This window comes from Paroedura picta, chromosome 5, assembly GCF_049243985.1.
Source record: "Paroedura picta isolate Pp20150507F chromosome 5, Ppicta_v3.0, whole genome shotgun sequence".
Classification (NCBI taxonomy): Eukaryota; Metazoa; Chordata; class Lepidosauria; order Squamata; family Gekkonidae; genus Paroedura; species Paroedura picta.
This window is the reverse complement of record NC_135373.1, coordinates 29,315,644-29,338,936: the sequence shown is the minus strand read 5'-3', so window position 1 is coordinate 29,338,936 and position 23,293 is coordinate 29,315,644. Positions and strand designations below refer to the sequence as shown.

General features: G+C 47.7%; 1 protein-coding gene across 1 annotated transcript in view; it reads right to left on the bottom strand.

Annotated features, from left to right (window-relative positions):
• SCN1B (sodium voltage-gated channel beta subunit 1) overlaps window positions 1–23,293 on the bottom strand; it is a 39,968-nt gene continuing 16,675 nt past the window's right edge. The window contains exons 2-6 of the mRNA XM_077336970.1: window positions 14,599–14,765; window positions 11,536–11,779; window positions 8,321–8,462; window positions 7,540–7,649; window positions 1–1,139 (exon numbers count right to left, since the gene is read on the bottom strand). Of these exons, the coding sequence (XP_077193085.1) occupies window positions 7,583–7,649; window positions 8,321–8,462; window positions 11,536–11,779; window positions 14,599–14,765 (620 nt within the window). The 3' untranslated portion in view covers window positions 1–1,139; window positions 7,540–7,582. The remainder of the gene's footprint in view (window positions 1,140–7,539; window positions 7,650–8,320; window positions 8,463–11,535; window positions 11,780–14,598; window positions 14,766–23,293) is intronic.

Sequence of the window (23,293 nt, the reverse complement as noted above, 5' to 3'; positions counted from 1 at the left end):
TGAAATCCAATCATCTTTATTTATGAACAAACCCTACTCTATTGTATTGTGATGGGGGCCGGTCCAATCCTACAGACCGGTCCCAGGTGGGGTCTGAGGAGAGGAGAGGGCACTGTAGTCCCCCAAGAGCCAAAAAACAATGATTCTGGGAAGGAAATGTTTCTGGAGAAAGGGGAGGACGGGAGTGGTGGCACCATAGAAGGAATTCATCTGTCCTGAGATGGGAGAACAAATTCCCACAAGAGATGTGAAGGGGTGGTGGTAGGGGAAAATATGACAGTAACAAATTTCAGGGATAGGGGTGTGTAAGAAGCACCCCCAAGACCTCTGGCCCCAGAGTGATAGCCTTGAGGAGGAAATTCTATCCAAAAATCAAGTTTCCAGCTCCTCTTAAGATAGCGGCATCAAGAGTATCACCCTACATGAGCATAGCAGACTTTTTTGCCCAATAAGGGCCCATGTGGATGGACTGAGACACCTTGTCCCCTCTGTGAGTCAGGCCTTAGAACCAAGTAGCCATCTTGAATCCTTTTCTCTATTCCCATTGGCTGGGAGCTCAAGGTATGTAGGGGCGATGGGAAAGGGGGACGTAAGTCACTGAAACAGCAAGGGGGGGTCCTCCTCTCCTCAGACCCACAGAAAGTGCTGGTAGCAAAGTCACTGAAAGAACTCGAAGCGCAAGAAATGTGCAAAAAATCAGAAAGCGTGAAAGGCCCGTCAACGGAAGAAAAGAGGCCACGGGCTGGCTGGCTGGCACTGGAAGGGCCACGGGAGCGGGGGGGGGGGGGAACCAAGCTTTTGCATTGTGAGTGCAAGCAGCCATGCCCCGCTTTTCCCATCATGCATTGCGGCAGAAGGGACAACATTGGCTCGCCACAGGTGGAGGGAGGGGCACGTCGAAAAGATCAAAGTGTCCGTCGAGAGGAACCACCCTTCCCTTTTGAAAGTCACAACCGTCTGTCCCTGGGCGGCTGGATATTGCGCTGTTATTAAAAATAGCATGCTTTGTTAATGAAACGGTCGGTCGTGCGGTGGGTGGGAGAGAGGCTGCTTGGCTCCGGATGAGCTCTCCTCAGGGAGCGCCGATGCTTCTGCTGAGTCACTCGGCCCCTCCTCGGCTCTCGGTCAAAGCTTAGTTCCTGGAACGATGTAAAGGAGCACGGAATTAGGTAACCCATGGCACAAGGAGCACCTGAAACTAGGCACATTGTGTCTCTGGCCTGCAAGGGTTTTCTTGTGCTTTTGACAGGCAGCGGTGGCAGGTTTCCGAAGGGCAGATTCTGAGGGTATCATAGCATCGTAGAGCAGGGGTAGTCAACCTGTGGTCCTCCAGATGTTCGTGGACTACAATTCCCATGATCCCCTGCCAGCAAACGCTGGCAGGGGCTCGTGGGAATTGTAGTCCACGAACATCTGGAGGACCACAGGTTGACCACCCCTGTCGTAGAGGACTGCCTTCTCCCATATGAACCAACCACGTTTTATTTTATTTCGACTGATTTATGTTTCACATTTTATTTCTCAAAAAGTCTTCAGGGCGGATTGCTACGCCTTCTACGAAATGCGAGACTACTAAAAATATAGAAAAAACGAAATTTTAAATTAGTTAAATACAGTTAAAATATTTTAAAATTGCATAGCTAGTGTTGCCTTTAGTTTTCTTATATGGGGCGGGCCACTTAATGTAGTTTTCACTGGGGTGTATCCCCTGGGGGCTACAAGTGGGGTATTTGACGGCTAGATGATCCCATAGGCTGTTTTACAGGCCCTGCAGGTCCCTCAGGGTCCTGATCTCCAGTGGTAGAACGTTCCACCAGGTCGAAGAAAGCCCTTGGTTGAGGCCACCTCTCTGGGGCCAGGGATCCTAAGTAGATTCTCATCCCTAGATCTCTGATATCTAGATCTCTGAGGGACATATTGGGAGAGGTGGTCCTGAAGATATGAGAGTCCCAGACTATTTAGGGGTTTAAAGGTAAGAGCCAGAACTTTGAATCTGATTTGGTCCTTGACCTGGAGCCAGTGTAGCTGAGAGAGCACGTCGTATATGGGCTCTCTGGCAGGTCCCCATAAGGACCTGTGCAGTCACATTCTGGACCAATTGAAGCAGGTCCTCCACTCTGTTCAACCTGCCCACTTTGACCATCTTGGCCTGCTTCAGGTGCCTCTGCCAACTCTGACTCCGTGGGTGACAACCCAAGAAGGGCCTTCTGAGTCATGGCAACAAAACTTGGAATTTCCTCCCCAAGAAGGTCTAGCTTTCTCCCTTTACTGCTGTCCTTCATCAGTAGATGAAGACTTTTTTGTTCTATTTGATATCTCCCCCTTCCCCTTCTCCCTAGGTTTTGGTGTCATCTGTGTTCAAATGCTTTGTCCTGACCCAGGTAGGGCAGCCTAGCCTAATCTTGTCAGATCTAAGAAGCAAAGCATGGTTGGCCCTGGCTAGTTGTTGGATGGGAAGAGCAGGAGCTCTTATTGTACTTACAAATCTTTGTAAACCACCGTGAGATATTTGAGAGCAGCGGTATATAAATATAAATGGATGGATGGATGGATGGATGGATGGATGGATGGATGGATGGATGGATGGATGGATGGATGGATGGATGGATGGATGGATGGATGGATGGATGGATAGATAGATAGATAGATAGATAGATAGATAGATAGATAGATGGATAGATGGATAGATATGTGGATAGATAGATGGATAGATAGATGGATAGATAGATGGATAGATAGATGGATAGATAGATGGATAGATGGATGGATGATGTGGAGGCAAGCAATGGTAAACCACCTTTAAATAGCTTTTGCCTTGAAATTTCTTTGGGGTCACTGTAAATTGACCTTCCCCTTATTATAAAGCTCATGAGACCAAAGGTCTTAAACATACATTCATACCTCAGAAGAGAGCAAAATAGACAAAATCAGCAGAACAGAACAGAATGCAACAGGACAAAGAAGGTAAACAAGATACCAAAACAACAAAATATATTTATCTCAGAAAATGTCTTGAAGACCCCGGAGGATAAGATAACTGTGAACCTATAATTACTCATAAAGTCAGCAGGATAACACTCGTTTTAGTGTTTTAAGGAGATCACGACTGTCAAAGACCGAAGTCATAAGTCAGCTGCAACTTCATGATGCTTTCTGCCACCATTCTTTTTTTTACAGGTTTTTAATGATGTGGTATTTGCTGTTTGCCCCCTCGTGGACCCTATTTGAGCAGAAAGGGGGTGTGGAGCTGTTTTACATAAATAAATAAAGAGCAGGACTTCTGCTGGGTTTTCCTCAGTGTGGTAACAAATTAAAGGCACAGGAACTCCTCTGCAAAACCGTAGGCAGCCCTGCCCAGAAACGATCCTCTACTTGGTCCGCTCAGCTGGCTTTTTCCCTGGCTCTTTGCACCCAACAATCAAGGAGGAGAACACAAAAGCATTTCCCTCTGCAGTCTATCAAAATGGGCTGTAGGCTGCCTTGGGGCATGGTTAGGGTGGCCTGGCACCAGCGGGAGGGATGGGAGCAGGGCCTTGATAAGGAGCAGTAGGGCAGTGGTTCTCAACCTAGGGGTCAGGACCACTTTGGGGGTCGAATGACCCTTTTACAGGGATTGCGGCAGGGCAAGCAGCTTGGCCAGTGGGGGGGGGGGTACCATGCACACAACAGCCTTGCAGGGTAGGTCGAGACAGAGCGTTTGTCTGTCTGGAGCAGTGGAAAAAAGCAGGATCAGCATGGTGGGACAAGAGGCAGAGCTGACTGAGAAACCCCGGAAATAAACCAATTTCTATACAATCGTGAACAATGGATCTTCACGCCATTGGTCAGTTTCGGTTGAATTTCTGTGAAAGATTGCATAATTTTATATTTTATATCTCTTGCATAATTTTATATTTTATATCTCTTGCATAATTTTATATTTTAGAGCTCTTGCATAATTTTAAATTTTATATCTCTTGCATAATTTTATATTTTATATCTCTTGCATAATTTTATATTTGGGGGTCACCACAACATGAGGAAGTGTATTAAAGGGTCGCGGCATTAGGAAGGTTGAGAACCACTGCGGTAGGGGAAGGGCCCGAGGACATCACTTCCTGTGGAAATCCAGCAGTGATGGTGGATAGCTCTAGGAATTCCTACAAGCTGATTTTATGCTTGGAGCAGGCAGTGGGAGCGTGCGGTGGGGGATCCCCTGGTCCAGCCTGGGTAATGGCACCTCTAGGTATGGATCAAGGTAACAGATTCATTCCTTCTTTCAAAGATATACACTTGTCCTTCATGGGCTACAGAAGAGCATGACCTTGAGGCTGTGCAAGGAAGACCCAGTCCCATCAAACAAGCCATCCCCAAATTGAGACTCTCGAAAGGGGTGTAGTTGCTGGTTAAACAGTGGCCTGAAAAACATCCTCAGCCAGTCCTCAAGACCAGCATGAAACAAACATTCATCATCACCTGTTAACTCTGGGCCAGTCCTCCTATGTTTGACACCTATGGTTTTCTAGACCTTGCAGCTTGTTGGCCGCTCCTTTTGATGCAGGCGGCTTGTACTCTTTTGCAGCACCTTTTGGGATGTCTTTACCAACCAGGCAGGACTACTGTCACACATGCTTGGTGGGCTTGCCCTTGAAAGCGGTTCGGAAACTTCCATTCGTCTTGATTATGCTCCTGTCTCAGGATGGTGCGGGAGGCTATTTTTATATGACCGACGGCTCATTTGAATACAGATTGATTTCTTTTTCATGCTGTTCTTTTGTAATTAGATGCCATCTCCCCATTGATTACGCTGCTACCTGAGGATGACGCTCGATGCTATTTTTACCTACAGCACGCTGTCGCGTTCGACGCTGTTACAGCCGTGTTGCTGCTGTCTGCCATTCGCCGATGGTTCTATTTCTAACGGAACGCATTTGGAGAGGCAGTATGTAAATATCATGAATAAAATAAAATAAATAGAAGGAGATGACGGTGGCTTTTATCTGTCACACACTGGTTGGCTTTATCCATCACGCACAGCGACAACAAGAAAAACACATCCAAACAGTTTCCTTTAATGTTCCAGTGCAGCTGCACTGAACCTTGCAGGATAAGAAGGCAAAGGGGGAAATTCGGGGGTACATTTGCTTTACGTTCTGGGTCCTCTGGGCATCTGATCATCCCCATATGGCTACTTAGGGCTAGCTCAGAGCATAAGGAATGAACTGGGAAGCCCTTTGTGTGAAGCAAGGCAATGTTTTGGAAAGAAGTTAAGGCCTGCTTAGTTTATTGCATTCCTTCACCTGGGTAGCCCAGGCTAGACGGATTTCATCAAATCCAAAGCTAAACAAGGTTGGCCCTGCTCAGTATTTGGATATTAATCGCAAAAGGTTTATACTAGGGCTGGGCACTTCGGCATCCGAAGCAGATGTGCACACCCGAAGCAGCCAGTGCCATGGTGAGGGGGGCAGGAGATGACGCCATGTCCCAGTTTGCTGGGGAAGGCAGGACAGCCATAAGAAGGAAAGAGCTGGTTATACGCCACTTTTCACTACCCGAAGGAGTCCCAAAGTGGCTTACAAACAGCTTTTGCTTTCTCTTCTCACAACAGATTTTGCAGCGGTAAAAAAGGCAAATGCCATTTTGGGCTGTATCAACAGGGGCATCACATCAAAATCACAAGATGTCATAGTCCCATTGTATAGAGCACTGGTCAGACCACACCTGGAGTACTGTGTGCAGTTCTGGAGGCCTCACTTCAAGAAGGACGTAGATAAAATTGAAAGGGTACAGAGGAGAGCGACGAAGATGATCTGGGGCCAAGGGACCAAGCCCTATGAAGATAGATTGAGGGACTTGGGAATGTTCAGCCTGGAGAAAAGGAGGTTGAGAGGGGACATGATAGCCCTCTTTAAGTATTTGAAAGGTTGTCACTTGGAGGAGGGCAGGATGCTGTTTCCGTTGGCTGCAGAGGAGAGGACACGCAGTAATGGGTTTAAACTACAACGATATAGGCTAGATATCAGGAAAAAAAATTCAGTCAGAGTAGTTCAGCAGTGGAATAGGCTGCCTAAGGAGGTGGTGAGCTCCCCCTCACTGGCAGTCTTCAAGCGAGGGTTGGATACACACTTTTCTTGGATGCTTTAGGATGCTTTGGGCTGAGCCTGCGTTGAGCAGGGGGTTGGACTAGATGGCCTGCATGGCCCCTTCCAACTCTATGATTCTATGATTGAGATGCCCTGTGAGATAGGTGGGGCTCAGAGACCTCTAACAGAGCTGCTACGTGAGAACAACTCTAAAACAACTGTGACTGGTCCAAGGTTGCCCAGATGGCTGCATGTGAAGGAGTGGGGAATCAAACCCAGTTCACCAGATTAGAGATTACTGCTCTTAACCACACCACCACGCCAGCTCTCATTGAAGGGGCTAGCATGTGGAGGCCCAGATCAAATCTCGATTCTGATCCAGAAGCTTGGAGGATGACCTTGCCTACTGCCCAGGATGGTTCTGGTGAGAATCAACAGTGCTGATTGGTGGCTCTTTTTAGCCACACCTTACTGTTCACCACAAGGTTAATTTGTAAATTTCCAACTCTTTCAAATCATGCTTACAGCAGGGTGAAGATTCTCAACTACGTTTAGCAAGTTTGGAATTAGCGACATTCTTTATTGTTGACCGATTTAACTAGGATAGAACAGTGCAAGACCTTCCCCCTTGAACTGTCTGCTGAACTGCTGTGCAGTTATTCTGTAAAGGGAAGCAAATGGAGGTCTGCTGGGCACAGAGAAGGAGATGAGTGGGGTACAAAAAGCCCCAAGTTCTATGAGCTTTAAAAAAAAACTGCTGTAAAAATATCTAAACTCAGTCAGTGCCAAGATGATCGATGACCTCTTAGAGCAGGGGTAGTCAAACTGCGGCCCTCCAGATGTCCATGGACTACAATTCCCAGAATCCCCTGCCAGCATTCGCTGGCAGGGGCTTCTGGGAATTGAAGTCCATGGACATCTGGAGGGCCGCAGTATGACTACCCCTGTTGTAAGAGAGTCAAAATATTGGTCCACGGACACCAGTGGCATCCCCTCTGAGTGACAGCAGCTCTTCGTGATTCTAATCCACAGATGGTCAAACTATGGCCTCCAGATGTCTGTGGACTACAATTCCCATGAGCCCCTGCCACAGTTTGGCCACCCATGTCCTAGTCAAAGAATGGTATTTTTTTTTCACACGTCTTCCTGAAATCCTTTAATCTGGAGACGACAACCTTCTATACATGAAGTTTATTTATTATATCCCATTTTTCTCCCCAACGGGGACTCAGAGAAGCTTCAGATGTCATTCTGGGGGCCTTCCGTATTTTTTCACAACGACGACCCTATAAGGTAGCTTAAGCTGGGAATGTATGGTTGGTCCAAGGTCGCCCACTAAGCTTCCATGGCAGAGTGAAGATTCAAATCCAGGATCCTCTATCCGCTAGGCTGGCTGTCATGATGCTGTAAAGCAGGACAGTGTACCACTAAGCCACAACCTTTGCCCATGGTGGTAACAACAGTAAACAAAAATTACCTGCCAACCAGGCATCCCTGTAGCCACCGACGGTCCTGCACAGCTATTCCACCGCCTGCACCCCTGTACAGTTTTCCTTGCTTTCTGATGTGATGGCTAAGTACTCAGAGCTGTTGCCAAAAAGAGACAGAGAAAAGGAGGATATGTAAAGTGTGGAATCTGCCCTATTTCTCACCTTTCCTACCTGTTGGCTTTGAAGAAGGCGGCTTTGGCTTTGGCTTTGGCTTCCTACCTGTTGGCTTTGAAGAAGCAGCCCGTGAGGCCTCTTGACCTCATTTCACACATTGACACGTTTCCTAGGGCTACACCTAGAGATGCCAGCCTCCAGGGAGGACCTGGGGGTCCTCTGGAATCACAGCTCACTTCCAGAATATAGAGATCTGTTCCCCTGGAGAAAATGGCTGCCTTGAAAGGTGGACCCTATGGCTTTGCACCCCACTGAAGCCCCTGTCCTTCTCAGGCTCCGTCCCCAAATCAACAGGAGTTTCCCAGGCTGGATCTGGGAACCCTAGCTACACCTAGGGTATAACACATGAGCCTAGAATAAAAATTTTTTTTCAATATTTCACCTTTTGTTTCTATCCAAAGTGAGTCACGGAAGAGCTGTCTGAGAAAAGGGGCCCTGGCTTGCTTCCCAGAATTCAACACCCCCTTCCATCCTGTCTCTTCCTGCTGTATCGGCCCACACCCTCCTCTCCTTCTTGCCCTGGTGCCTGAATCCCACCCCCATGGACCTCTGTAGAAACACCCCCCCCCATAATCCCCCTCCCAGGAAGCTTACGCATTCTCCTGGGCAGCTGCTTCCGTTGCCGCGGCGATCTTCTTGTAGCAATAGACCATCTCCGCTACCAGCCAGATGGTCAGGACCACAATGAGAACGTACATCATGATCTCAGAGACGATGGACGCCATGTCCCGGTTTGCTGGGGAAGGCAGGACAGCCATGAGGACACGTGGAAAACACAAACATATGCCCACACACTTCTAATACACATTCCCAGTTTCATTTGTTGCGGGTCCTCCATGCTGGAAAAACTCCATTTGTGCAAAGCAGACACTACCAGGGGCCACCACCCATTTAGGTTGGGAGTGGCCAATTTTTTTTATGTTGGTGGATTTCTTTTCTATCTGTCTGTCTATTTAGAGCCAGCTTGGTTAGGAGTGCGGATTTCTAATATGGCGAGCCAGTTTTGATTCCCCGCTCCCCCACATGCAGCCAGCTGGGCTTGCCACAGCTCTGATAAAGCTGTTCCGACCGAGCAGTAATATCAGGGCTCTCTCAGCCTCACCTACCTCATAGGGGGTCTGTTGTGGGGAGAGGGAAGGGAAGGGGATTATAAGGCGCTTTGAGTCTCCTTCGAGTAGAGAAAAGCGGCATATAAGAACCAACTCTTCTTCTTTAGTAATATCAGGGCTCTCTCAGCCTCACCTCCCTCACAGGATGTCTGTTGTGGGGAGAAGAAAGGGAAGGTGAATGTAAGCCGCTTTGAGACTCCTTCACGTAGAGAAAAGTGGCATATAAGAACCAACTCTGAAGATTTTCTGGAGGCACTACAAGGCCTCCCTGTCTGCTAGGCCTTTGGAGGGACACAATTGGCAGGTGTCTCAATAAGGGGGCAAGAACTGAGGCTTGCTGTTTTATTTTTGTTTTTTAAACGGGAAATGTCTCTATCTATTACTGTAAGCTGCCTTGGACCACAAAGAAGGGCAAAATATACAAGTTTCAACAAACAAATTAGGATTTGAACCCATGTCTCTCAGATCCTAGCCTGACACAGGGGTCTCATTGGCACCTTAAACATTTACCCAACAGATTAGTTTTGTAAGATACATCGGGGTCTACATTCAATGAGTCAACTTTCACACCCAAAAGAAAGGTCAGGTGGGGGAAGACGTGATGAAGAGAAAGTGGCTTAAAACAAGATCGACTCCAAGGCTACTTAGTTCACTCACAGAAGGTGTGAGACACAGACACATTTCGAAGCAGGGCTGACACAAGATTTGTAAGGTGGCGCTATAAAAGTCAGAAACGGTGGCAGGTGGGTGAGGAATATCCAGGCTGGACTGTAATACATGAACACCTTCTTCTCCCCACAAAAAAGCAAACCTACTTGGACTACAATATTTCCCACAACATTTTAACCAGTTTGGGGAAGCCTGCAGAAAAGCAGGGCAACACACACGAAACAATCCGTTTGAGGGATATCGTGTATCAGGTGGATGCCCCAACGACAAAACCCTACTCCAGATAAACCAGGTCATCTTCCCTTGGTAGCAGCCATATTGGAAGAAGGGCAGGGTCTCTGACAGGTTCTTTAAAACTCATTATTATAACATATCATGTCTAGGAAAAATTAGGGTTGTGGACTCTGATGGAGTAGGGGGTAGGAGAAAATAATATTTTCTCAATTATTGTTCTGTAAAGAGAAGCTTGGTGTACCAGACTGTTTCGTAACAGAAGGCCCAGAAACTTGTTCTTAACTGTATTTTGAAATGTTACCGAGGCTGATATGTTCTATTCTCAAGGCCGGATGAAATTGTTGATGTTAACAAGAGAACTTTTGTAACCTTTTCCCGGTGACTTAGCACAATGGCAATGAGGTGGTCCTGTGGGATGTGCAAGGGGTGGAGACCCCAGGTTATTGGTTTGACCCCAAAAGCATCATCTTTCCCTGCCTTCAGTGGAATATTATAAAGTCTCATGCAATCCTCTGTTCAACACACAGTCTTTTTCGGGGCCAACCCACCTGTGTCATTTTTGTTATTTTGCAGTTGAATAAAAATTATAAAAGGTTTTCTGGTCGAGTGGTCACTCTATTTGGGTACTGGCACACTAGGCAAACGATCCCAAAATGCCCAGACCAGACCCTGGGCTATCAACTCTGGGTTGGGAAATTCCTGAAGATTTGGGAAACGGGGAGTAGAACATGGGGAGGGCAGGGTTTGGGGAGGGGAAGGAACTCATGCATTTCTCTTTCCAAAGCAGCCATTTTCTCCAGGGGAACTGAGATCTGTCATCTAGAAAGCAATTATAGTTCCAGGAGATCTCCAGGAAATTGGCAGCACTGGCCCAAAAAGTTTTTAAAGTGTCCTCAATTTTCAGTCATGCCAAATTAAGACTGTCATCCGTGCACATGCACAGAAAGATTTCAATGGGTGCTTTCAAACACACTAAATAACACACTTTCACTTTGCCACTAGATTTTACTGTGTGAAATGACAAAATCCATTCAATGAAGAAGAGTTGGTTCTTATTTTTCGCTTTTCTCTACCCGAAGGAGTCTCAAAGCGGCTTCCATTCGCCTTCCCTTTCCTGTCCCCACAACAGACACCCTGTGAGGGAGGTGAGGCTGAGAGAGCCCTGATATTACTGAAGAAGAAGAGTTGGTTCTTATATGCCGCTTTTCTCTACCTGGAGTCTCAAAGCGGCTTACAGTTGCCTTCCCTTTCCTCTCCCCACAACAGACACCCTGTGAGGGAGGTGAGGCTGAGAGAGCCCTGATATTACTGAAGAAAAGTTGGTTCTTATATGCTGCTTTTCTCTACCAGAAGGAGTCTCAAAGCGGCTTACCTTTGCCTTCCCTTTCCTCTCCCCACAACAGACACCCTGTGAGGTGGGTGAGGCTGAGAGAGCCCCGATATTACTTCTCGGTCAGAACAGCTTTATCAGTGCTGTGGAGAGCGCAAGGTCACCCAGCTGGCTGCATGTGGAGGAGGAACGGGGAATCAAACCCAGCTTGCCAGATTAAAAGTCTGCACTCCTAACCACTACACCAAGCTGGCTCTTTTCATTTTAATCACCGACGTGGACTGAAACTGCATTATTAGCACATGGGAAAGCTCCATAGAGCTTTAGTAGATGAATGTACTGCTCGGAAAAGCAGATGCAAAGACTCTTTGGTAAGGCTCTGCTCCAGGCCAAGCTTCCATTTTCCTCCTTCCCGCTCTGCAATGTCCTTCCTTCCCCCTCTCCGCATCACCAGCCCTTGGGCTTACCCTTAGGCACCACCTCAACGTGAATCGTCTTGTTGACCAGGACGTTGTGTGTGAAATCATACGCAAAGTTGAGTGTGCGGTTGACGGTGCAGACGTACTCCCCTGCGTGTTCATAGGTCACATTAAGGATGAAGATGGAGACGTCCTGTAAATCGGCCACTTTCTTGGTGCCATTCCACACCACCAGGCCTTCGAAGCGGGAGTCCATCACTTCTAGCTTGTTTTCGATGCTATAGCGAAGGATCTGAGGAAGTAAGATGGGAGGGGAGGGGAGGAGGAGGGGGAGGGGGCGTCACATCAAATCCAGAGAAACTTAAACTCTCCCCTAGGGAAATATAAACATGGAGAAGGCTAGCCCAGTCTCATCAGATCAGTAGCTTAAGCAGGATCGGCTCTGGTTAGTACTTGCATGGGACACCACCATGGTGGTGGGCACGATCCCAAAATGGCTGCCACAGGAGGTGGAGCCAACCATGAGATGACAGGGAGTGAGGTTATTCATAACTCTAATAGTACCACTTCAACATTTCAGGCAGAAGTTTTGACTAACAGGACACCTTCTTAGCTGCGCTGCCAATCAAAAGTCCTGTTGGGCAAAAGATCCACCTAGCCCCACCCCCTTTTTATAAGCGCTTGGAAAGCACCAGGAAAGGGGTTGGTGGGGTCAAGGTATCATGGGCATCGTGTTGGGGACCCCAGCCCTATAGGGTCAACATAATTAGGCTGTGACTTAACGGCACTATCCGCCAGTTCGCAAAAAGGGTGGTTTTGGTGGGAATGGTGTGACCTGCATGTCATCCCAGACCAAGGTATGAAGGTACACACGTATGGAAGCCAACCAGTGTTGGAAGATATTGACACCTTTTCTGGTATCTGCCCAGCATTTTTAGGTGTAGAAGAAAAAAGTCTCAAGCTGGCGATGGCGAAGTGAGTTAATGTTCGAAACCATTTCAAAACGGATTCCCAGGTATAGTCCGTTTTCGAGATCGTCATCAGTGATATTCTCAATATTGTAATAAGTCTTCTCTAATAGTGATCGTTGGAAATTTATTTATTTATTTAGTCTCTTATAATGCCTTGGTTATGGAGTTCAATCCCAAATTGGTCGCATAATATCCAAATCTGTAGGGGTCTACTAATATTAGCATCACAATGTGTAATTAGCAGTCACTGCTGTAGAGAATATCACTGATGAAGATAGCGAAAATGGACTATACCTGGGAATCCGTTTTGAAATGGTTTTGAACACTGCAAAATGGTTTTGAACATTAAATCATTTCGCCATCGCCAGCTTGAGACTTTTTTTTTCTTCTACTTTATTAGGGCTGATGGGTCTTCACCTGAAGCATTTTTAGGAAGCAGGTGGGGCCATGTGGGTCTTTATGCCCAGTGAGGCTTCTGATTGGCTACTGGAGATTTGATTGGCTGTGCAGATTTTTTCCAGCATCTGTTGTCAGTACAGCACAAGAATCTATGCTATGTTACTGAAGTTAAGATGTGGCAATCATTTTATGGCTGGTTCTGCCTCCTAAGGCAGCCATTTCATTGCTGTGTCCACTAAGCCGTGACAGAATTCGAGAGGCTCAAAAAGGTTGGGGACCCGATTTAGATAACATTTATACCCTGCTTTTCTCTTCAGGCTTACAACAACATTCTGCCCTTCTCCATTTTATCCTCACAACAACACCTTGCAAGGTAGATTAGTCTGAAAGGGACTAGTCCAAGTGTTACCCAGAGAGCTTCCATGGCAGAGTGGGGGTTCAAACTTAGGCCTCCCAGATCCGCTTCTAACACATTAACCTAGGAATTACCAGCCAGGAGTCTGTGGACCTCCGAGGCTCCATGGCCTTTCCTCTCTTACCTTAATGGATTCAGCCACACGCTAGGGAACTGGCCCCGCCACATTGACACTCAAGACTGCACAGCATGTGGTTTTTTTTAAAAAAAAATCCAGTATGCTAGTTGTCCCCAGCCATTTTGGAATTCTGACACAGCATAGCATGATGGGCACAGTCACAAAATGGTTGCTGCAGGAGGTGCAGCCCACCACAAAATGCCCACTCACTGGGCCAGGCTCCCTTTCTAAAAACACCTGGTGGGCACCAGGAAAGGTGTCAGTGAGCGGAATGGTGCTCCTGGGCACCATGCTGGGGACCTCTGCAGGTACTATGCCACACTTTGACGAAAGGCATTGTTGCTAAATCCATTTTTGTCCCCAAAAATAAAAGAAGGGACATAAGCGGGACGAGACTGTTACTGCTTTTTAAAAGAATGCTGCATCTTATAAACTGGCACAGCCAAATAAGTGGGCTGCACAGTTTCAAATTAAAAAGCAAGCACCACTCAAGGAAGAATCTGTTTTCCCTCTCCTGCCCTCTCCAGGGAATATTCTGTCCACCTTTCTTCCTTTCAAGAAGAACCTTATACAGGTGCTTCTACAGTAGTTAATCATTTAAGCCGCCAGCAGAAATAGCCCCAGGAACAGCTCTCTGGAACACCAAGTACCTGGAAAACAGCACCCAAGACAGGCAGGTGGCAAGGAATAAAGGGACACCATTAAACGCTGGGCATTAGGAAAAATTAGGCTCCATTAGTTCCATGCATCAAACTGTCTCCTCAAACTGTGCACCTTACAAAGAGAATGCTTCCGCAGGTGTGAGTCTTATGAGCTTGTGTGGTGATGCCACTTTTGATTTCTCAGCCAGAAATGAGCTTGCAGTGCCACAATGCTGTCTCCCCCCGACTCAGTCTCCCACCTGTGAAAAGTCTGGCAACTCAACTCAGCAAATGCTGAGCACTCAATAGGAAAGCTGTGATGTCACTTCCAAGCACCACTCTAGGCTGCCTCCCCTAGTCTCTATGGTATTTACCACAGAAACTAGGGGAAATCCTACAGCAGCGCTATGTGGAGGCCATACGTTCTCCCATTCTGCAATTCCTCGGGGGCAGGAGCTGGTAACATCCTCCCCTGAACGTAAACAAGCAGCCTAAGGACTGCTTCCAATATTGCTAGCAACAGGATTCGAACTCTGCCCGGCAGCCCACCGTCGCCCCAGCACCCACCTTAACCATCTCATCTGTGCCCTTCTCCTTGAAAAACCACTCAGTGAAGGTCACGGCCTCCGTCTCACTTCGCTTCTTGCATGAGATGCACGTGATCTTGAAGGTATTGCCCAGCACAGCTTCCGTGAGGGATTCCACCTCCACGCAGCCCCCCTGGCATAACGTCACTGCAAAGGGCAGGCAGGAAAGATGTTACCTGGGCACAGAGCAGGGGTCACTGGGGGAGTGCAGAGAGCAAAGTAGTTGTGAATTTCATACACTGTGCAGGGAGTTGGACTAGATGACCCTTGAGGTCCGTTCCAGCCTTATGTTTCACATACAAAGGGCAAAATGAACTCCATGTCTGCAACATGTGTCAGTGATTCTGCTTGGTATTTTTCCCCCCTTGATAGGGATTTGCACAGCTGCGTGACAGGCAGAAAGCCCACTGGTTTAAGTTTATATTTTGTGTGTGTGTGTGTGTGTTTTCCCGCAGAAGAGGAAGGCGAAATTAAACGGGAGTCCAGATGCACATTGCTGGAGACCAATGAAGTTTATCCCAATATTCATGAAGCAGAGCTTGCTGCATCTGACCAAATGAACTCTGAGTCACAAACAGCTTACACTGAAGTAAACGCTGTCAGTCATAGGCTGGGAGTATTCTCAGTGGGAAGGGGGGGGAAGCTTAACCAGTTACATTTCTGCCTTTCATTCACCTGAGCTGGAAGACGACAGAAGAGCTGGGGGAGGGGGGATGTATCCCAATCTTTACTACCTGAAGGAGTCTCAAAGTGGCTTACAATCACCTAGGTCACCCAAATGGCCGCACATGAAGGAGCGGGGAATCAAACCTGGTTCTCCATATTACAGGCCACTGCTCCTAACCACTACACCAAGCTGGCTACAACACAAGGCCTTCTGCTGGTGAAAGAGAATCACACCTTTTTTCATTTCTCCTTTGGCTCTGACCTGGATGGTTTAGGCTAACCTGATCTTATCAGATCTCAAAAGCTAAGCAAGGCCAGTCCAGGGTGTAAACTGCACGGAGCTTTTATTCCAATCCCAGATCGATTCAGTCCTTGCTCTCTACACAGAATGCGATTTCCGTTTGGATTTGGGGCGATTTAAAATTTCCTTCTGCAGCAAGAAGGATTGATCCGGAGTGACCCTACCTTTATTGTGCGATATCTCAGAGTGCTGTTAATCCTCAATATCCATTTGGGAAAGAAAGCTCCGTGGTAGAGAACCTCTGATAGGCTACACCTGGTCATGTGACATGCTTGCCTTAAAGGAGAAGCCCCTAATTTCTCTCAACTTCTGTTGACCCTGGATTTTTCCTCCCTCCTCTGCCTTTTTCAATCCTCTCCCCCTCCCCTCCAAGAAAAGAAAGAGGCTCCCTGCCTGGCTCCTCTACCCCCACCCCTTCAAGAAAAGAAAGAAAGAGGCTTGGCTCCCCCCCCCCCACCTTCTGAGCCTCCCTAACCACGTGCAGAAGACTTTCCTGTTTCAATGGGGAGGAGGGGGGGAGAGGAAGACCCGAGTTCAAAGTGATCTGAATTCAACAGGATTGACAATGGAATAAACAAAGTAAGTGCAGACTCTGCCCAGGTTAGCATTTTGATGGGAGACCATCCAAGAGCTCCAGGATTGCTTGCTAAGGAGAGAACGGCAAACGGCCTCTGTTTGCCTCTCACCTGTCAAGGCCTTGTTCATATTTCCCTGTTTCCCTGTTCCCATGGTCTTGCCATGAGACATGCCGTCTTCCCCTTACCTCTTCCCATGGTTCCTTCTCTACCCTTTTTTTATATCCTGTTTTGTATAACATAAGACAGAAAAATACAAATACAGTAAAATACAGTTGCTATAATTCTGAGAATTCTAAAAGTTAAGCACTACCCCCCCCCAATATAATAATCCTTTATCACTTATTTTGCTAAGTAACTCAGATAAAGGCTCCATTGTTCTCGAAAGGCGTCTTCTGTTTTTCCATTAACAATCAATGTTAATTTTGCCATTTTGGCTAAGTCCACCAGTTTATGTAGCCAATCGTCTATTGAAGGTAGTTCTTGCAACTTCCATTTCCTGGCCAATACCAATTTTGCTGCCACTGATGCATAAAATAAGAATGTTCTAGTTTGAGCTGGAAGGCACCGCGGTGGTATACTTAATAACATGGATTCGGGTTTTAAGGGAAAGTTAAGAACCAAGATTTTCTCCAAAATAGCATGGACCTTTGCCCAAAATTTCTGTACTTTTTCAAAGTAACCCATTTTATCTACGCATTTCCAACATTTATTATCACATCCTTTTGCCATTTTTGCAATCACTTTAGGGGTCACATACCACCTATAAAACATTCTATGCTGTCAGGATCAGCCCCTGATCTCTGCCATGTTTGATTTCACTGAACCTGAGAGACTCCATCTTTGTATGCTGTGCTCTTGCTGTCTTTCCCATGTATTCAAAATGCTTATGGCTTTGTAGTATCTCTTTGATCCCCCCCCCCCCCCATTGATCCCTCCGCTTTCACACTGCATATTCTCCCTGCTGTGTTACACGGTTGCCAGTTTCCCTGTAAACATCTTATCTGTAGCCTGGGGCACCAGCCTGACCAAGGACGCGCTAACTCTGGCACCTTGGCAGGAAGCCTGGGATGGCACCTGGGTGAGGAGTGACCCCCTCCCTTTGGAAACGGGTCTGGGTTTTGGAGGGAGAATCGTATTGATAATTGCTTGCATCCCCGATATTGAACAGTCTTAACTTCAGATGTTAAAGTGCTCAGATCTACTTCCAGTTAAAGCTTTCTTGCTATAGAAGCCTTGTTGTGAGTTTTGTCTGCCCTTGACATATACGTTCTCTTTAACTATTTGACTATTTGTAAGTTTAGGAATTCTTGACCATACAATATTCCCATTGTTCCTTCTATACCTTAACATGTTGGTATGCTTTCATTGCCCGGTATTCTTCTACAGACCAGAGGCCTGAGGGGACAAGCAGGCCCCTTCCCCCCCCCCCCGGAATGTTTTTTTTAGTGTTCTGACGTTGTATATGCATAGGTTAGGAATGCCTTGTGGTGTCCAGATTCCCACTTTGCATGGAAACCATGCCTGGGAGCCTTTTGTGCCTGACAGTTTGTTCAGCGCATCAATTTTCAAAGTGGGGGTGGGGAAAACATTAACATTATGCTTCTAAGCTTGCTCTTTAGCTCTAGCAAGGAAGCACCTTACACCCTGTTCACCACTTTCTTCAATAAAGGTATTTTTCTTCAACAGCGAGCGTGCTTATTGAGAGTTCAAAAAAGTCCTGGCATCGCCTTAAAAACCTCAAGGGGTCCGTGGAAAAGTGCTCATGCTTTCCACCACCATATTTCTGCTTTACATACCTGTTCACGGATGACGTGATTTACACATTTAAACATGATTAACACAGAAAAAGCATTGTAATACACCAAGGAAGGATTGGGACTGCAGGGCAATTGTTTTATTGATGGATTTTAAAACATTCATATCCTGCCTTTACTTTAAAAACTCCCAAAGTGCCTTTCAGCCATCAATTCCTTTTAAAAACAAACAAAGGAACAAACCCTAAAAGACGGCAATAAAACCTAAGCAAGCTGTAAATATCAGCCCCCATTAAGAAAAGCAGGATCACGCGAAGCTGAGTATGAATCTATTTCTAGAAGCAAAGATTACTAGAGACCTGGGAAGGAGACATGAGGACGACGGAATTTCCTTTCCATCTCTCAAATTCCATAATAAGCAAAGGGGGAGATTAAATCAGTTATTTGATTTACATCCTGCCTTTCATCCTACCAGGGCCCCAGAGCAGGTCACCTCATTCTCTTCTCCTTCATTTTATCCTCACGACAACCCTGTGAGGTAGGTTAAGCTGAGAGTGTGTGACTTGGGTCTCCCAGATCTTAGTCCAACACTTTAGCTGCCGTACCACGCTGGCGTTCTGTGAATACCCAGCAAACACGTGGTGGTTAGAATGTTACAACTGGATGACCCAGCTTTGAATTCCGCACAACCTTGGATGCCCATTGGGCGACCTTGGGCCAGCTGGGTGACCTTGGGCCAGTCACAAGACTTCTCTCAGAGCTCTCTCAGCCCCACCTGCCTTGCAGGGTATTTGCTGTGGGGAGACGAAGGGTAGGCTGCTTTAAGATTCATTTTTAGTAGTAAAAAGTGGGGTACAACCCCCCTCCCCCCCCCCGATCTTCTACTTCTCACTTAAACCTCGCAGGGTTGTTTTAAGGAGAAAACGGCAGTCAGAACGATGCTGTAAGCCAAGCAGGGTGCCCATTGGGGAGAAAAGTCACATATATATTTCTAAATTAAGTAAATCCCTGCCACATGAGGGGGTGACGCCTGTGAGCTTTGACAGCCTTTCAGAGGAACTGGACACATTTGTGGGTGACAGGTCCATTCGCTGGCGACAGGCCCCAAGAGCCACACAAGGGCCCTTCGTGTCCACAGCTGAGAAACCAAAACAGGCTCCCCAGAGGCATCTGACTGACTGCAGGGCCCTCTCTCTGATCCAAGGAGGTGCTTCTCATGTTCCCAGCAGAAAGGATGTGGCTTAATCTGCAGTGGATTCCGAAAAGGCTTTAAAAGAGGTCAGCCGGTGCCATTGGCAGTTGGACTCTCTCCTCCCCCCTGCCTCCAAATTCTCAGAAGCAGCTGTCTCCTGGGCTTGCTGAGCGTGGAAGGAACAGCCTGGCCAATCTGAGGCAGGTGACCCCCACCCCCACCCCCACCCCCACCCCGCCCGAATATCCCAGCGGCTCAGGGTCACAAGGGGCTCTACAGGCAGTGCCCCCCAAAGCACCCTCTTCCAAGCCCAACGATTCCCACACACGGTAACCACAGAAAATCTTTCTTAATATCCAGCTGGTACTTTCCCACCTGCAATTTCAACCCATTTTTGCGAGTCCTATCCTCTGCTGCCAACTGGAGCAGCTCCCTGCCCTCCTTCAAGGGACAGCCTTCCAAATACTCCAAGAGAGCTATTCCTGTGTCGTTGTCCCCCCAAGCCGCCTCTTCTCCAGACTGAACATTCCCGTCCCTTGGCCTTTCCTCGCAGGGCTGGGTCTCCAGACTGGGTCTCCAAACTGGCTCTCGGTCTCCAGAGCCAGTTTGGTGTAGTGGTCAGGAGTGCGGACTTCTAATCTGGCGTGCCGGGTTCGATTCTGCACTCCCCCACATGCAACCAGCTGGGTGACCTTGGGCTCGCCATGGCACTGATAAAGCTGCTCATAAAGTAAGCTCAGAGGAAGAACCTAACGTGAAATGGTTAAACTGGAATTCACTAACAAGTTCGTGACAATCTGAAACTTGACCAGAGCTTAATAAGGACCTGAGATTCCTAACTCACTACAGTTGATCTTGTGACCTTGGGCGTGCCACAGCACTGAGAAGACTGCTCTGGCCAAGCAGTAATATCAGGGCTCATTCACTGTTGTGTGTCTGTTGTGGGGAGAGGAAAAGGAAGGTGACTGTAAGCCACTTTGAGCCCCCTTGGAACCAACTCTTCTTCTTCTTCTGAACTATCCTTGTCACTTTCTTCTTCACTTGCTCCACTCTCTCCACCTCCTTTTGGAAATGAGGCCTCCAGAACCCCACATTAACCAACATGGTGTCCAATGGGACTATGACTTGTTTGTTTATCAACCTCTCTCAGGCAGCTGACTCATGGCGGCATGCAACAGCAAAATAACAGTTAAAAACATGCACAAAAACGGTATAACAATCCCTTGGCAACCTCTAATACCCCTTGAGCCACACTAGCCCCCTACAGCCTCCAGAGGGTAGGTAGAGATGGAAAAGAAGGAAGAGGGATCCCAAGGTCTTTCTCAGCCGGGCCTCAATCAAACGCCTGGTGGAAGAGCTCTGCCTTACAGGCCCTGCGGAAGTCTCAGCTGGAAATTAGGCCTCGGTTGACCTGGGGTGGGGCGGAAATGCCGTCTTCCACCCCTCTTGTTTTCCCGAATTGCAATTCAGGGCAGGCCTCGGACTCCCCCTGCTGACCTTCCCAACAGTTATTAGTTGGTGCCAATGAAAGCCGCTCATAGAGGAGTATGACCAATGCAGCCAACAGTGGGCACTACCAGCGCCCACCAGCTCCTTAACCTGCTATAACGCATGCATGGAGATCCACTTGTGGCTGGCAGGAGGGGCCTGGACACAGCAGTGCTCCCAGAATGCTTTGGGAGGGCTGGAAGAGGGCCCAGTGGGGCAGGATGAATTGGAGAAAGACCGAGGGGAAGAACTGGGAGAAAGGGCTCCCGTGACAGCCGGAGACATTCTCGCCCTTTGAAAGTAAATTACAGGTTTGCTTGTTCAACCCAGAGGTGTGCAAATCTCTTCTCATCTTCATTTTATCCTCACGTGAACCTTGTCGGGTAGGGCGGTAGAGGTCCAAGTTGCAGCCAACTAATGCTGACCCCTGGTGGGGATCTCAAGACAAGAGAAAAACAGAGGCAGTTTGCCATTTAGGGCCATTCTGGGCTAGTTCCATTGATACGGCTCCCACAGGGTCGGAGGCTGTGAGGCCTGAGCTAGGAGCCTGGGGCTGAGACTCTATCAAAATTGAAGAGTCGACTACCGGCAGGACAAGGAGCGAATGCCTCCAGATGGCTCAGCTCTCCCCTGTTTCTCTCCCCTCCTCCTCCTCTTTCGGAATTATTTTTCTCAGCTTCTTTTACCCGGGGCTGTTTCCCTCTAATCTTGCATATTCATGACTTAGGGGGGGAAGAAAGCCTTTTCAAAACGGTGAATCAGCTGGTGAGACTGCGGGACCCGTAAAAGAGAATACAATCTGTCAAGCTGATGCACATCCACTGTATCATTGCAAAAGACGATAGTGGTTTATATATAAGTGTATTTGTAATTTTATTGGGGGGTTATGGGGTTTTTTAAGAGCCTCTTGTGGCGCAGAGTGGTAAGGCAGCCAACATGCTGTCTGAAAGTTCTGCCCATGAGGCTGGGAGTTCAATCCCAACCGCCGGCTCAAGGTTGACTCAGCCTTCCATCCTTCCGAGGTCGGTCAAATGAGTACCCAGCTTGCTGGGGGGTAAACAGTAATGACTGGGGAAGGCACTGGCAAACCACCCCGTATTGAGTCTGCCATGAAAACACTAGAGGGCGTCACTCCAAGGGTCAGACATGACTCAGTGCTTGCACAGGGGATACCTTTACCTTTACGGGGTTTTATTGTGATTTTATTACTTTTATGTTGTAAACCGCCCCGGGACAGCTGTCGCCATGAGTGGCAGTATATAAATTAAATATAAATAAGAATAAAATCCTCTACAGCAGCCTTTCTCAACTTTTTTTACCCTTGAGAAACCCCCGAAACACTCTTCAGGCTTCAAGAAACCCAGAAGTGGCGTGAGCATACAGAATATGGTTGGGAAGCACAGCTGTGGACATGCGTACCCCCTTCACGCTCCCTCCAGACCCATCATTGGCCATTTTGGGAGGGGTGGCCAGGCCGACATGACCGTATCACCCAATAAATGTTTAACAAGTCTTAAAAATATATTAAAAATGAATTAGCTCCTACCCATTTGGGAAACCCTTCTGGAGCCATCAGGTTGAGAAAGCCTGCCCTACAGCTATGCCTTAGAGCCAGTTTGGTGTAGTGGTTAGTAGTGCGGACTTCTAATCTGGCAGGCCGGGTTCGATTCTGCGCTCCCCCACATGCAACCAGCTGGGTGACCTTGGGCTTGCCACGGCACTGATAAAAAACTGTTCTGACCAAGCAGTTATATCAGGGCTCTCTCAGCCTCACCCACCCCACAGGGTGTCTGTTGTGGGGAGAGGAAAGGGAACGTGACTGTAAGCCATTTTGAGACTCCTTTGGGAAGAGAAAAGTGGCATATAAGAACCAACTCTTCTTCTTCTTCAGTAATATCAGGGCTCTCTCAGCCTCACCTACCCCACAGGGTGTCTGTTGTGGGGAGAGGAAAGGGAAGGCAACTGTAAGCCGCTTTGAGACTCCAGGTAGAGAAAAGCGGCATATAAGAACCAACTCTCCTTCAGTGATATCAGGGCTCTCTCAGCCTCTCCTCCCTCACAGGGTGTCTGTTGTGGAGAGAGGAAAGGGAAGGTGAATGGAAGCCATTTTGAGACTCCTTTGGGTAGAGAAAAGCGGCATATAAGAACCAATTCTTCTTCTTCTTCAGTAATATCAGGGCTCTCTCAGCCTCACCTACCCCACAGGGTGTCTGTTGTGGGGAGAGGAAAGGGAAGGCAACTGTAAGCCGCTTTGAGACTCCAGGTAGAGAAAAGCGGCATATAAGAACCAACTCTCCTTCTTCTTCAGTGATATCAGGGCTCTCTCAGCCTCTCCTCCCTCACAGGGTGTCTGTTGTGGAGAGAGGAAAGGGAAGGTGAATGGAAGCCATTTTGAGACTCCTTTGGGAAGAGAAAAGTGGCATATAAGAACCAACTCTTCTTCTTCTTCTTCTTTGGGAGCTAGTGTTGCCAACCTCCAGGTGGTGCCTGGAGACACCCCCCCCCCCCACAACCACCCACACACTGTTACAACTGATCTCCAGACTACAAAGATCAGCAACCCTGGAGAAAATGGCTGCTTTGCAAGTTGGACTCTGTGGCACGATACCACACAAAGGTCCCCTGGCCCCACCCTTGTACTCTCCAGGTATTTCTCAACCCAGAGCTGAAAACCCTATGTGGTGCACAAACATGGA